The sequence below is a fragment of the Girardinichthys multiradiatus genome, chromosome 15 (assembly GCF_021462225.1).
Source record: "Girardinichthys multiradiatus isolate DD_20200921_A chromosome 15, DD_fGirMul_XY1, whole genome shotgun sequence".
Classification (NCBI taxonomy): Eukaryota; Metazoa; Chordata; class Actinopteri; order Cyprinodontiformes; family Goodeidae; genus Girardinichthys; species Girardinichthys multiradiatus.
In genome coordinates this window covers 30,700,262-30,715,404 of record NC_061808.1, presented here as the reverse complement: position 1 = coordinate 30,715,404, position 15,143 = coordinate 30,700,262, and the positions used below count along the sequence as shown (strand labels likewise).

The window sequence follows — 15,143 nt, the reverse complement described above, 5'->3', positions numbered from 1 at the left end:
TCTTAGAAGGATTGTATTACAACAGTTTCATACCAGTGAAAGTCAAACATTAGTATTTAAAAAGTTTGGACCTACCAGTGACCCAGCTTCTCTACTTAGACTTCAGTGAGTGTCCATAACTGTTACTATTTGAATGATGGGACCACAGCTGCCTCATACCAGTGACCTCAAGGATTAATATTATCATTTTTCTTCTAGCACAGGATGAATTCCTTACCACAGAGGACTTAATGAGCTAATTACCTCTATTAGAAAGATTGGATTAGAACCAGCTCTTACCAGTAAACCCCCAAGGATTATTAATGTCATTTGATTTGATTTTCTGTATCATTGTAATGTTTTTCCTCGTGTACAGCGCTTTGAGTGCCTTGTTGCTGAAAAGCGCTATATAAATAAACTTGACTTGACTTAATAAGATTAGTCATGTTAGGTGATGAGCATCTGTGAACAAAAATGTTCAAGTCTTGCCACAGATTTTAAATTGGATTTAGACCTTGACTTTGACTGGGCCATTCTAACTCCACATTATGCTCTGAGCTAAACCGTTCCTCTATAGCTCTAGGTGTATGTTTAGAGTCATCTTGCTGGAAGGTGAAAATCCACTCCCTTCTCGAGTATTTAGCAGTCACAATTGCCCTGTATTTAGCTCCACCCATCATCTCATCAACTCTGACCAACTTCTATGTTCCTACTGAAGAACAAATATTTGTGTAACTGCCTTCTGCTTGGCAGTTCCAAGTGTGTGTTGAAGCACAGTAATACCAGCTGAATCTTTTATTATACCGCGGAAAGATCCTGGTACATCAGGAAAATACCGCTACATATATGATGGAGTGCTGCCTGCCAATAGGAGGGAGACTATGTTGTCCTAGGGGGGGTTTTGCTCCCAGGGAGGTTTCAGCATGCCCAGGCAAGCTGTGCTGTCTCACTTTGCCTCACCTCTATCCTTCTTTTTGTGAGAAAATCTCGAAGCAGTTGTGTTCGCTGATATTTTCAGCTCTTGGCACCCTTTTTAACCCTAAAATGGATCCTGAGCAGAGCGACTGAGAATGCAGGACCTACTGGATTCACAGATTAAACCAGCAAAGACGATCAATGACCACAATGGACAGCCTCAAGGTATAGCAAGATACTGATTACTGATACCCTACCTATCCTACCTTTAGTCAAAAAACACCATACAAAAAGTTATTTGTTACTATTTTTCCTGATTGCTTTCAGTAGATTTTATCCAGGTTAGGCTTTGTGTTACCTAAATTGGTTGATTGTTTTCATTGGAGATTTCCTCTCAAAATTGTGTTTTTTATCACCGTCATGATTACGCCACATCACACTTCCCTGTCCCAGATAGGAGGAAAGCTATGCAGAAGAAAACTTTTACCAGATGGATGAATGTGTTCCTGCAGAGAGTAAGGCGTGGACCATTACACTTTCACTTCTTTATTACTCATTTTTTTTCCATAAGTACTATTGTCCACAAAAGCTCTTGTTTCTGTTCATTACCAGCGCGATCCTCCACTTAAAGTGTGCGACCTGTTCACTGACATTCAAGATGGCAGAATGCTCATGGCCCTGCTGGAGGAGCTGTCTGGCTGCAAACTAGTAAGAACTCCCTCATACAAGGAAGAAATTTAGTTTAATACAGAGAATATGCATTGGTTTGTAAAATTATTCATAGCCTGTTGAACTATTTCACTTTTTGTCACATTGCAACCATAAATAAAAGTTGTAAAAAGTGTGGCACACATTTTTAATCAGCTCCTAGAGTCAGTTCTTTGAAGAGCCAGATTGTGCAGCAGCTGTAAGTGTACGTCTATTGGGGGTATATCTCTGCTAGCTCTGCAGGACTAAAGGCTGACATTTTTGCCTGTTCTCAAAATAGCTCCAGCTGTATTTAGATCCATCCATCTAAGTCTGGCCAGCTTAATTGTCCCTGCTGAAGAAAAATATGCCCACTGTATGATGCTGCCACCATCACCACCATGTCTCAGCTCAACAGAGCACCTTCTGCCAAATGTTCACTGTGTCCCACGGCTTGCGGGCAAACTGCAGATGAATTTGACCATGGCTTTCCACCAGCAAGGGCTATCTTCTTGCCTCTTTTCCATACATTGTGGAGCACACATGTATTTATTGACCTGTCACTAGATTCTCCCATCTGAGATGTGGATCTTTGCAGATCTTCCACAGTAACCTGGGTCTCTTGATTGCTTCTCTGATTAATGCTCTCCTTACCTGTCCTGTCAGTTTAGTTAGAAGGCCATGTCTTGGTTTAGCAGTTGTCCCATGCTCTTTCCATATTCAGATGATGGAAAGGACAGAGCTCTGTTGAGATGTTCAAAGCTTGGAATATTGGTTTATAACTTAACCTTGCTTTAAACATCTCCAAAACTTTCTCCCTGACCTGTTTGCCGTGTTCCTTTGTTTTTATGATGCTGTTTGTTCACTAATGCTCTCTAACAAAGCTCAGAGGCCTTCCCAGACCACTTGCAGACCCTATTTCCTCAATGGTTGCACTGGATTTTATCCTGGGATATTAAAGTTTATAGTTGTAGTGAGACAAATAGTGTAACAGTTCAAGAGGTTTGATTACTTTTGTACATACCTGTACTTGCCATTTGTTATATACAGTAATAAAGTCAGTCTCTGCATCTAATGCGCGTCACCTGATGCATTTCCACGATTCATCAACGCTTCAAGCCACTGTCATATTAGCTTTACAGGTTTAGGTCTTCATCTCATCGCATTTTCATACTGAACAACATTTCCAAGGCCCTAGCTTTCCTGGATGACAGACATGTGAGTGTTGGCTCATCAGTTCGACACAACTAAGGCTGTTGTAATCCACTTACTTACAACAATGCTATCCCCCAGGTGAAGCTTCTTGGTATTGATGCCTCTGGTATTGCTGATGGCATCCCTTCTGTTGTTCTCAACCTTGTCTGGAACATCATCCTGCACTTCCAGGTGAGAAACTGAGCATATTCATTAGCCATCTAATATCTTTATGTACACTAGTATTTGTCCAGTGTTAGTCTTTTTCATTCACCTTATGGGAAACCCTTCATTATATAAAAAAATCAAACAGGTAAAGGAGGTGATGGGAGGCCTGCGGCGACATTTGTCCTCTAGCCTGTCTTCTTTATCGCTTAGCACTTACCCATCCACCAGTGACCTCTCACCACAGACCGGTGACAGTGACAGCTACACCTGCAACACCCTGCCAAGGAAGGGTAAAAAGGCTGCAAAGGAGCCAAAGTACCACAGCAAAGCCATCAAGACTCTCCTGCACTGGGTCCATAGATGCACATCAAAGTAAGTCGGTGTACAAACTCAATGAGTGGAAGAAAATGTCATTTTGCTACAATGAAATTATTTGATGCATGAATGTTTGAAGATTGTCATGAACTTGTAGGTATGGCGTGGATGTGGATGACTTTGGAGCAAGCTGGAGGAGTGGACTAGCTTTCCTTGCTTTGATTAAGTCCATAAACCCAGAACTGGTCGACCTGAGGGAAAGCTGGTCCAAAGAACCAACAGAAAATATCCAGCATGCTTTTATGGTTGCCCATCAGTGTTTGTATGTACCTCCTCTGCTTGAGCCTGAAGGTAAAAGTCAGAATGAAGACATCCGAATAAGCCACCACGGTTACCACAGTAACACAAATTGTTTATTTATTTCCATACAGATTGCACCTCACCGGACGAGCAGTCCATCATCACATACGTGTCAATGTTCCTGGGATGTCATTCGGTCATAGATGAGGTTAGAGAAGTTTGACACTTGGTTAAACATACTTGCTTTGAACGTCTGTGCATATTTAATGCGAAAACTGATTGCACACATATATATTACATCGGGTGCAACCCAGTGTAACAGTAAGGTTAGCATCGGGCTGCAAACAGAGGACAACAGTAAGGCTGGCTCTGCTGAGAGCCAGCAGTCTGCCTCCAGGTCTCTAAACAAAATAGCAGTTTTTCCAAATTTGTAGAAAAATAAAGCTTATTAGATAGATAAAAGACAATACTTACCTGTCTCTAGGGATCTTTAGCATGTTCTTCAAATAATGAACACAAAATTTACACAAATGCCTAAAGATTATCCTAACAGGCATGTCTTTGGACTGTGGGAGGAAGCTGGAGTACCTGGTGAGAACATGCAAACTCCATGCAGAAAGACCCCAGGCGGGAATCGAACCCAGGACCTTCTTGCTGCGCCACTGTGCAGCCCTTAATTCCATTCAATATTATGTAGGTTTCTTCAAAGAGCCGTCGTAGATGCTGATGGCTGTGGGCAGGAAGGATCTCCTGTAGCGCTCCGTCTTACAGCAGATCTGAAGAAGCCTCTGACTGAAGACACTCTGTTGTTGTAGGACAGTCTGATGAAGAGGATGCTCAGGGTTCTTCATAATGTTCTTCATTTTATGTAGAATCCATCTTTCACAATGATCTCCAGAGGTTCCAGAGGAGTCCCCAGAACAGAGACAGCCTTCTTTATCAGCTTGTTGAGCTTTTTTAAGTCCCTGGCTCTGATGCTGCTTCCCCAGCAGATGATGGCAGAAGAGACCACACTCTCCACAACAGACTTATAGAAGATATGCAGCATCTTGCTGCAAACACCAAAGGACCTAAGCTTCCTCAAGAAGTACAGTCTGCTCTGTCCCTTCTTGTAGATGGCTTCACAGTTACATCTCCACTCTAGTCTGTTCTCCAGGTGAACACCGAGGTATTTATACTCCTCCACCACCTCCACTTCTTCTCCCATGATAAAAATAGTTTTTGACTTATTCCTGTTTCTCTTCAAATCTACAATCATCTCCTTTGTTTTAGTCACGTTCAAAATGAGATGATTGTTTCCACACCATGCCACAAAGTGGTCCACCACCTTCCTGTACTCAGCTTCTTGTCCATCTCTGATCCACCCCACGGCTGCAGAATCATCCGAGTATTTCTGCAGATGACAGGAGTCTGTCTTGTACTGGAAGTCTGAGGTGTACAGAGTGAAAAGGAATGGTGAGAGTACAGTCCCCTGTGGTGCTCCTGTGCTGCTGACTACCTGGTTAGACTCATAACCCTTCAGTCTCACAAACTGTGGTATGTTCACAGGTAGTATTTGATCCAGGAGATTGTTGAGGCCTCCACCTGAGTGTTCTGAAGTTTCTGACAAAGCAAATCAGGTTGGATTGTATTAAATGCACTGGAGAAATCAAAGAACATGATCCTCACAGTGCTGCTGGCTTTGTCCAGATTTCAGTGGGTATTTTGAAGCAGGTGTATGATGGCATCTTCAACTCCAACTCCACAGCAATAAGCAAACTGAAGGGGGTCCTGATGGTTTACTGTTTGCTTACTCAGGTGGGCCAACAGGAGTCTCGCTAGGACCTTCATGATGTGAGATGTCAGGGCAACAGGTCTATAGTCATTGAGGCCTGATGGGTGAGTTTTCTTTGGTACCGGAACAAGACAGGAGGTCTTCCACAACACCGGAACCTTCTTCTGGGCCAGGCTAAGATTGAAGAGGTGCTGCAGAATCCTACAGAGCTGCTCTGCACAGGCCTTCAGGACTCTAGGGCTGACATGATCTGGACCTGCAGCCTTATTCCGATTCAGTCTCTCCAGTTGCATCTTCACTTGACTTCTTGAGACACACAGGTGGACGGGGGAGGCAAAGGAAGCATCAGCATCTTCTGATATGGTTGAAAGTAAACATGTAGAAGCAGAAGGGTCTAGGGTGGAACATAAAACATTTAAGGTGTTACTGGACAGCTGTGGGTCCTGTGGGTCAAAGGAAGATGGAATGTCTGTTTGGCTGTGAGCAGGAGAGGAGGATGCGAAGCTTGTTTCTGAACTGAACCTATTGAAGAATGTGTTCAGTTCATTGGCTCTGTCCAGACCTCCATCGGTCTGATCATCCTTCTGCTCGAAGCCTGTGATCTTCTTCATCCCTGAGCACACATCTCTGATATTGTTTTGCTGGAGCTTGATCACCAGCTTCTTCTTGTACACCTCCTTGCTGTCTCTTATCTTGACTTTAAGTTGCTTCTGTATACTCCTCAATAATTCTCTGTCTCCCTCTCTGAAGGCTCTTTGAAGGCTCTGGTGATCCAGGGTTTGTTATTGGGGAAGCATCTGGCGGTTCTGGTGGGGATGATGTTATCCACACAGAAGTTTATATAGTCGGTTACACACTCAGTCATGGCATTGATGTCCTCTACATGTAGCTGGCACAGTGCGTCCCAGTCTGTAGCCTCAAAGCAATCTCGCAGGGCTTCTTCAGCTTCCTGTGACCATTTTCTCACAGTCCTCTTTATTACTGGTTGCCTCTGAACAAGGGGCTTATATTTCGAGCAGAGAAAAACAAGATTGTGATCTGATTTGCCTAGAGGAGGTCTTGCTGTAGAGATGTATGAGTCCTTGACATTTTCACAAAAGAAATTCAACATTTTGTTTTCTCTGGTAGAGCAGCTGACAAACTGTTGAAACGTTGGAAGTGTAGCAGAGAGTGAGGCATGGTTAAAATTACCAGAAATTGCCACAAAAGCATTGGGGTTTTGTGTCTGTAGCTTAGCAACAACTGAGCTGATGGCATCACATGCAGTGTCGGCAACAGCGGAAAGTGGAATGTAAACCGTTGCCAAAATAACACTGGTGAACTCTCTGGGTAAATAATATGGACGAAAACTTACTGCCAACAGTTCAATATCTGGACTGCAGAGATGACACTTCACAGTTACATGTCCTGGATTACACCATCTGTTGTTCACAAGTACTGCCTGTCCACCTCCTTTACATTTGCCGCTCCTCTTTAAATCTCTGTCTGCTGGTATGGTTAAAAAGCCCGGCAGAGAGACGCTGGAGTCGGGGATATGATCCTGCAGCCATGTCTCAGTAAAACACATAATACTGCATGACCGGTACTCTGGCTGGGTCCTTTGTAGGGCTTGGAGTTCATCCAACTTGTTTCCCAACGATCTCACATTGCCCATCATAATCGACGGAAGAGATGGTTTGAACTTCCTCCTTCTCTCTCTTCTCTTAGCTTCTGCTCTGCATCCACGGTGTCTCCTTTTCAACTCATCAGGGATTTGGGGTTGTAGTTCAAGTATTATTTGAGCTTTTGAGATATTAATCAGCTGCTCCCGGTTGTAAGAAACAACCCCGTTGCCATGGCAATGCATCATAAAAAATGTCCAAAAGTAGAAAAGTATTTGGGAAAATCCTCCAATCTGCACATCATCTGACACTGGAGAGGACAGTTGTCCCAAAAAAATCAACTGTATCCACCACAAGAGGAAGAGTTCCCAAAAAAGAATCAATCAGAATCAAAAGTAACAGAGCTACTCCAACCTGCTGCCACCTTGAGCGGCGCAATTCTAGAATTATGAATTTAGAATGAATTATGAATTTTAAATTAATTATGAATTTAGAATTAATCATGAATTTTAAATTAATTATGAATTTAGAATTAATCCATTATCTGAAAATTTAAGAACATAGGACAATGCCAATCTCCCATGACAGGGCTCTCCACCTAATCTAACAGGCCAGGAAAGAAGAGTAATAATCAGAAAAGCAGCCCAGAGGCCCATGGTAACTCTGGAGGAGCTGCAGAGACCTAAAGCTCAGGTAGAAGAATCAGTTGACACACAAATATTAGTTGTACGCACCACAAATGCTTATAAATTGTTTATTATTGCAGCCATTTTTAATGTTTATCTGGGAAACAGCCATATTGGATTTTAAGGCCAGGGCAGAATACACTAAAGGTCTGATCTTCAAAGATCCCATATAGCATGCTAATTTATGTGTCCTATAAATAAATTGCACATGTAATAAGTTGGAGGGTTGCAATGGATATTAGGTACAAAACAGGTGCAGACCGCCCAATTTAAATAAGGGAAATTGCATGTGCTACTGGCTGGCAGCTACTGGCTGAAACAAGACGAAAAGCAAACAGATCCTCTGCTGTGTTGCTGGAAATATGTAGGGATTGATCCAGTTGCTGATTTTGTCCTTCTGTTCCGTTCTTGCTTTCTGGACTGTTATACTTAGTTAACTTTTGTTGTCATAACAAGATTATTTTCTCTATCTTGCTCGATGTAACTCGCAACAAATTGCCAATCAATATTAACAAAATAACAGACAAACATGTCTGTTAATTAATTTATTACAGGTTTGCCTCCCTTGATCTTTTAATTAATTTTGGAGACTCACCGGGTTCTTTTGTTTTTTTTGAGAGTCTGTGTTTGAAGAGTTCGGAGTTAAACAGCCACGATATTTTGGCCTGAACGTAATATTAGCAACATAAAAATAGTTTGTTGTAGGAGTTGGCTATCGGTATATTATAGCTTTGCTAATTTTAAAACATAACGTCATAACTGTTCTGTAAAGAATTTAAATCGAACATTTACGTACATAAAAATAAATTATTTTCCAATGATTTTACTGAATTTGTTAACGATATAGAACGTGTTTGATTGTTTAAATTGTTTTTTGATGACACAAAATAATTTTTTTACTGTATAAACAAAACCCTCCCCTGGCATATGTTCACATTTAAACACGTAATTAAACCAATCCAGCTCCGATTGCTCTGCAATGACACAATGTTTCTGTCAATAATGCAATGTGTTTAGTTTAGTGAGAAGGTTAAAGCAAACACTGTCTTTTTCACCACATGGAAACGCCACGTTTAAATGATGATTCTTCACCTGGTAAGAAGGGATTTTAGCATCTAGTTTGCAAATGAATGATTTAATCAGCATTATAGTGTCTTCATTTCTTTCCTATTAATTATATTATCAACATCAAAGCACAGTGGGTCTTTTGAATGATGTGCGATTACAGTTAACAGGCTGTGCGTGCTTGATCATTAATGTTCGTATTTGGCATGATCTTTGTGCACCTTCAGCAGATGACATGGACAGCAATATTATGCTGGAATGATCAAAATGGCTGCTGCATGTATGAAACATATTGACATTGTTATTTGGATTTCTGCACTTTACAACATCTATGAGTGAACGTATTCATTTAGTGTTAAATAAAATAAAACGCAGGGAAACACATTAATACTGACTTGTGTTGCTAACAGTAGTTAGCCTGCTAACTAGTCACAACAATTAGCAAATGGTCCAGGAAAGCGATCTTAATCTAAGATCTGGGTTCCAACGTCCAAGACAAACGCAGTTGTATATTCCAGGTGGATCACTTTGGAGGAGTGGATTTTAAGCCTAATTGTGATCTTTTCTGAACCTAACCAAGCAAGTTAGACTTCTAAACTGAACCACTTTTTAGTCCAAGCCAAAAGAGTCCACTTCTTGCCTTGTTCATCGTCTGTAGGAGGGTTAAATAAGTTGGGGCGATTGAGAACAACACCTCTGTCAGAAATGATGAAAAAGACAAAAAATAAAAAATAAAAATGTTTCCTAAAGTTTGGAGAAGCTTGGGCTGGAATCCAAAATTTTCCGACCCCTTCTCAGTTCCTTCAGAACAAGAATTATTTGTGAAATCCTGTGATCGGTTGTCTCATCCGTCTATACCTCCATCAAATGACTAAAAATGTGTTTTACATCACAAAATCTAAAATATTTCCAAGTATTTGAAAGAAAGAAAGAATGCAGCCTTCATGCTAAAATCTGATTATTGTTCACATTACAGGATCACATGACACGTTTTGATTTTCCTGAGATTCCCAGCCTTGGATCTCCTGAACCAGTCAGGTTTGGAGGAACCCTTGCTAATGATCCAGAAGCTGAAGCTCTGCTAAGAACCTTTGAGAACAGCAAAGAGCAGCGGCTGTGGAGACAATGGTCCAGGAGATTTTCAGAGACTTCCAAAACCCTCAACTGTAACACCAATAGCGAAAGCTCCGAAAGCTCCTTTTCCTCCACTCAAAGGGTGTTAGAGCCACCCAGCCCACTGGAAGCGAGTATAGCTAGCCAGGAGATCCGATCATGGATGGATAAGGGTTTGGACCGAGGCTACAGTAAGAAAATAGTGCATAGAAGTTACTTTTCCCAGAGCTCTGAAGAAGGAATCTACAGCTTGTCAGCTCTGGATTCGGATGAAGAGGAGGCTTACAGCTACATCCTGGATCTGAATAAAGATGTTTTCCAAACAAATAATCCTTCGAAAAGACAAGTACCAAAAGTAGAGGAGGAAACAGTCGAGGAGATGGAGGAAGAGTCAAAACATCTGGAAGCACTCGGAATGTTTAATGGAGGCAGATATAAACAGCGGGAAGGACCTCTCAATCAGAATACAGATTTTAATCCAGAATCAGCAGTCAGGGCTCAGTCAGCAGCTCACAGGAAGTTTGATTTGGACAAGAGCAAATGTAACCTTGGAGAGACAATAAACAACAAAGCTGTGTTGGACTGGGAGCCAGAGGCTGAAGGAGGAAGCATCGAAGACCCGAGGTTCAAAAGAGTTACAAACAGGGACAACTGTACTGAAGAAGACAGCTGCAAAAAGATGGGAAGTGATGGAAAGAAGAAGGATGGGTTTGACAAAACACAGGATGGTGGAGTAAAAGCTAGGATTTTTGAAGTGGCTAATTGGAAATATGTTGAGGAAGAAGAAGGAGAGCTCTCTGAAAAATTGAGACATATCAGTATGACAACAGTGGGACAAGATTTGGGAAGATTAAAGGAAGGGCAAAATGTAAAGGAACAGAGAGAGGCAGAAGAAGCTCATGTCGAGAAGAAAGAGACAAGGAGTCAGAAATGTGTTAAATCACAAAGTTTAAAAAATAAAACAGAGGACAGAATCTTGAATACAAATGGAACTACATTTAAGAATGTGGGCTGTAGCGCTGAAGAAAAAATGGAGGAAGCTGGTCATTTCATGAAATCATCTGATTATGGGCCTTTTCAAACAGATGATTGGAAGAAATGGGAACCTATGATCAGGAAACACGATGATCCAAAAGCAGATTACAAAACTACCCCCAAAAGGCCTCCTGATGACATCCATGAAGGTGATAATGGTCCGACTTTGGCCTGCAGGCCATCTTCTCAGTCATTCAGGTACTGATTCATCATCACATACACACTCTACCTCTTAATAAATCCTAATCTTCCTTATGCCTGATCAAAAGTCTCGGCCCCAACCCTCTACAGAGCTTAATCTGTGTGATCACATGATAAATTGTTGCAGTCTGAATATACACCGGCTCCAAATGACTGGGTAACTGGTGTTTAACAGTACAGAGCTCTAATCAAAGAGCAAAGAGTCACCAAAACATGTTTAGCCTCTTTGTTCAACAGAATACAGGAGTCAAGGCACACAGTATAACAGCAGGGAAGACCTGATCATTGTAAACACCAAGAATCTGCCCCAAGAGCAGCAATGCAGAAATGACAGGTTTAGTAAGAATGACAACATAAAAATACATATATATATATATATTTTATCTTGACTTTGTAGACATTTTTTCCTTCTTCTCACACTCCTTAAAAAAATTAACCTATGTATTTGCAGGTATGGTTCAAGCTAACTTTTCTTTTGGCCAACAACTTGGTTCTATAGACAACAACATACAAGTGCCTTTAAAAATCAGCTGCTTAAAGATATTTGATCATCTGCATTTTACTCCCTTGTACCAATGTAGCTTTGGTTGCTTTGTTTCCCACTTTTTCCGGTAGCAAAAAGTAGCCATCTGCTACAGGATGTTTGATATCTGCCAGTTAGACATTTTGATAACCATCATTTAACGTTATTTTCTAACTCACTGGCCAGTTTATTTGCGACACCTGTTCAACAGCTTGTTAATGCAAATAGGTACTCAACCATGCAATTGTCTGCAGCTCATCGCATTATGGCGTCCATGGTAATGATGACTTGCTGCAGATTAAACCGAGCGTCAGATTAGAGAAGAAGAAAATGTAGGTCACTTTGATTGGACAGTGTGGGTTGAGATGACAGAAAGACAACAGCATCTTAAATAAGCACGGGGTACAAGCAAAACATTCAGAACGCCATCTCTGATAGCACAACATTAAAGTTTAAGCAGATGGGCTACATCAGCAGAAGGTCCCACTTCTGTCAGCTAAGTTACAGAGGCTTCATTTAGGACAGGCTCACCTAAACTGGACAATAACAGATTGGAAAGTGTAGCCTGGCCTGATGACTCTCAATTTCAGCTGCAACATTTAGAATTTCACATAAACAACATGAAAGCAAGAATCCATCCTGCCTTGATCAATGCTTCAGGCCAGTGGTGGTGGTGTTATGGAGTGGGGGATATCATCTTACTAGATGATCATTGTTTAAATGCCACAGCCTACCTGGGTATTGTCGCTAACCATGTTCAGCAGGGCCATGTCACAAAGGGCGGATCTTCTCAAACTACATGGAACATGACAATGACTTCACTGTCCTCCAATGGCCTCCGCAGTCACCAGATCTCAATCCAATAGGGCACCTTAGGGATCTGGTGGAAAGGGAGATTTACACCTGCTTGATGCTATTATTATCTCTGAGGAATGTTTCCGAATGCATCCCAAGAAAAACTGAGGCAGTTCTGAAGGTAATAGGAGGGTCCATCTAAGTACTAGTGAGGTGTACCTAATAAAGCGGTTGATTAATGTACAGTCTACTCATAGTCTACTGTAAGGGAATGTGGTTATATGTCTAAAATAAATAAAATCAACCAGCAGGAGTTTACCTAATGTTCTTTTGGTTTGTTAAGTTGTCAAATTCTGGCATATTTAAGAGTCAGATGGCACAAATGAGAATCAGAACCACAATCAGAATGTATAGAGTGGAATTAGAAGGAATTAGAAAATAATATATTACAAAATGAAAATTTACATGAAATTATAGCCTTTCCTTTTGGCTAGTTAGCTCAATAATTCAACAAAATGCTTAAATACAAAGACAAATACTATGCCACACAGAGGTTTAAGTACATGGCATGTAAAAGCATGTTTACTGATATGAATAGGACAAAGATGGACAAAATCTGGGTATGAAATGTTAGAGAAGAATTGTCCTCTCAATTGCTTCACTAATATAAAACTAGGCGCCTAAATCTATATATATATATTTTTGTTTTGTTTTAAAGCTTGATTAATAACAAATAGTATTATTTCAGTATTTCTAAATGGAACACTCCTGTGTTTATTTGCATTTCAGGAACAATGGAGGATTCAGTCTTCAAACTATAGCAGCCTGCTGTAACATAACCCCATTAGAGCTGGAAATACTGCTGCTCCTGTGGATCTTTCTCTACTGCTACCTCATCCTACCTCAGACATACCTCTGAGTCAACTTGACTGCACATCCTCACATCAAAACATGCTTAATTAAACCAATTTCCACTAGTGCGCCAAACAGAGACCACTAGGGCTGGCCTGACGTTTCTTCCGGTCCACAAACATTTCTTGAAGGCAACATTTAAGGATTAGATTTGCAGCTTCCTGCCAGCAGATTTAACATGATTTCAAATAGTTTCCTGATTTCGGAATCCGCTCAATTAGCTTGGTTTACAATGTTCTCAAGCTGATTGTTGCTGCTTAAATGTCCAAAACACAGTTAATGAGAGAGATTTTCCTGGAAAAATGAATTCTTTCAGTTGTTGACACAATCTACCACATGGTGGCATCGCAGGATTACAGGAGCAGCAGCAGCTCAAAACAAGACACTTTCTACACAGCTTTTGGTTGCCTGCTGAAAATCTGACATGACCTGCTGTTTAGTTGCAGGCCTGAGATTATACTGATAATGTTTAATGAGCAAGTTGACATTTAGCATCTTCTCGTGTGTCATATGTAATGTATACAGTTCATCTCAGACACAATGTGACAGTTAAAGCTTATTATTAAAATATGTTTTTTTCTGATGATTTTGTCACAGTCATTTAAACCTTAAACCAACCACATTATCTGCTTATAGAAGTCCTAATTTACAACATGTACAGATAGGGATAGATGCAATGGCACCCGTGGTAAAGATGAATAAAAACCTTGGAATCAATTTATATTTTGTGACAGTAATATTATCCTTAACATTTATATTGAGGAGAAAATGGTAAGAATTTTTTTTTTTTTTTTAACAAAACCACTATTGGCACAGTTGTTGGTTCCTATAACAAAAAAACTAAGGAGTCCACATGCAGAAGTTTTAAAAGAACCATTTTATAGTTATATATGCAGGAGACAAATTCTCTTTACCATGATGGTTTTAGTGGTGTATAGGTGTGGACTGGTCATACGCTGTGAGCGTTTGTTTGATAAACATTGTCTAAATGGTTCATAGATTTCCTGACTAAAATTTTATATATTTTGGTCTGAATTTCATTTTTAGACATTTTTAAAAAAATCTATGCATAAATCTGTTTTAGCTGTATGACAAACTTGAGAAAAACATCAGTATCCACTGGGGTCCAATTCAGCTCTGGACCTCGCAGTTACTGAGGCAGCATCTTTACTAGATGAGCTCAGTCACATTTGTCCTCATTAACTCATGAGAAGCTGGTACACATGAAAAGTCCTGGATATATCAGATTATTTCCACATGGTGTTTTTTAACAATGCAGTATAAACTAAAGAAAAACAATCCCCTAAATAAAGGTTCTCCAATTCAGTTTTCTCAACAAAGATGAATTCATTTGAAGGATTCTTACAGTGCAGTTGTTAGCACTGTTGCCTTGCAGCAAGAAGGGAGTCTGTCTGCATGTATGTATATTTTCTCTATGCATGTGTGGATTTTCTCTGAGTACTCCGGCATCTTTTGCCATTTCAAAAAATATGCATGTGAGGTTAACTGCTCTCAAAATCCATGTTTACCAGAATGTGTAGAACCAGGGGGGAATGAGTGTGCCCTGTCCTCAGAATCCACCAAGTGGACATTATTTGCTGGTGAAATTCTAAGAAACTAAAAACAGGCGGCCAGTGTTTGCTCAGAGCTCAACCCAAAGGTCAAAGGCTCTGCTACAGAGATCAATATGCTTTCAACACAACAGCCACCCCCGCACCCAGCCCACACCACTTCCCCAAAGCTGGAGTCTGGCCCATCTAAGAAACTGCCTGTTATGTATAGTTTCGACATAGATCAGCTTGTCAGCGGGCCTGTATGATGGGATGGGAAAACCCTTCTGCAGATTCAGCTGAACACGTCAGTCCTGAACACAGCCTTGG

At 40.8% G+C, this 15,143-nt stretch overlaps 1 protein-coding gene across 2 annotated transcripts; it reads left to right on the top strand.

Annotated features, from left to right (window-relative positions):
• Positions 1-845: 845 nt before the first annotated feature.
• Positions 846-13,846, top strand: LOC124881723. Of its 2 annotated transcripts, XM_047387475.1 has the most exons (10): positions 846-1,119; positions 1,348-1,409; positions 1,507-1,602; positions 2,716-2,799; positions 2,875-2,967; positions 3,089-3,315; positions 3,416-3,609; positions 3,690-3,766; positions 9,661-11,030; positions 13,141-13,846. In XM_047387475.1, exons 1-10 carry the CDS (start codon positions 1,050-1,052, stop codon positions 13,268-13,270), a joined length of 2,403 nt encoding a protein of 800 aa, XP_047243431.1. In that variant the 5' UTR covers positions 846-1,049; the 3' UTR covers positions 13,271-13,846. The 2 variants fall into 2 exon arrangements, with proteins under 2 accessions (XP_047243431.1, XP_047243432.1); XM_047387476.1 differs by lacking the exons at positions 846-1,119; positions 1,348-1,409 and having other exon boundaries at positions 1,559-1,602; positions 3,154-3,315.
• Positions 13,847-15,143: the final 1,297 nt, after the last annotated feature.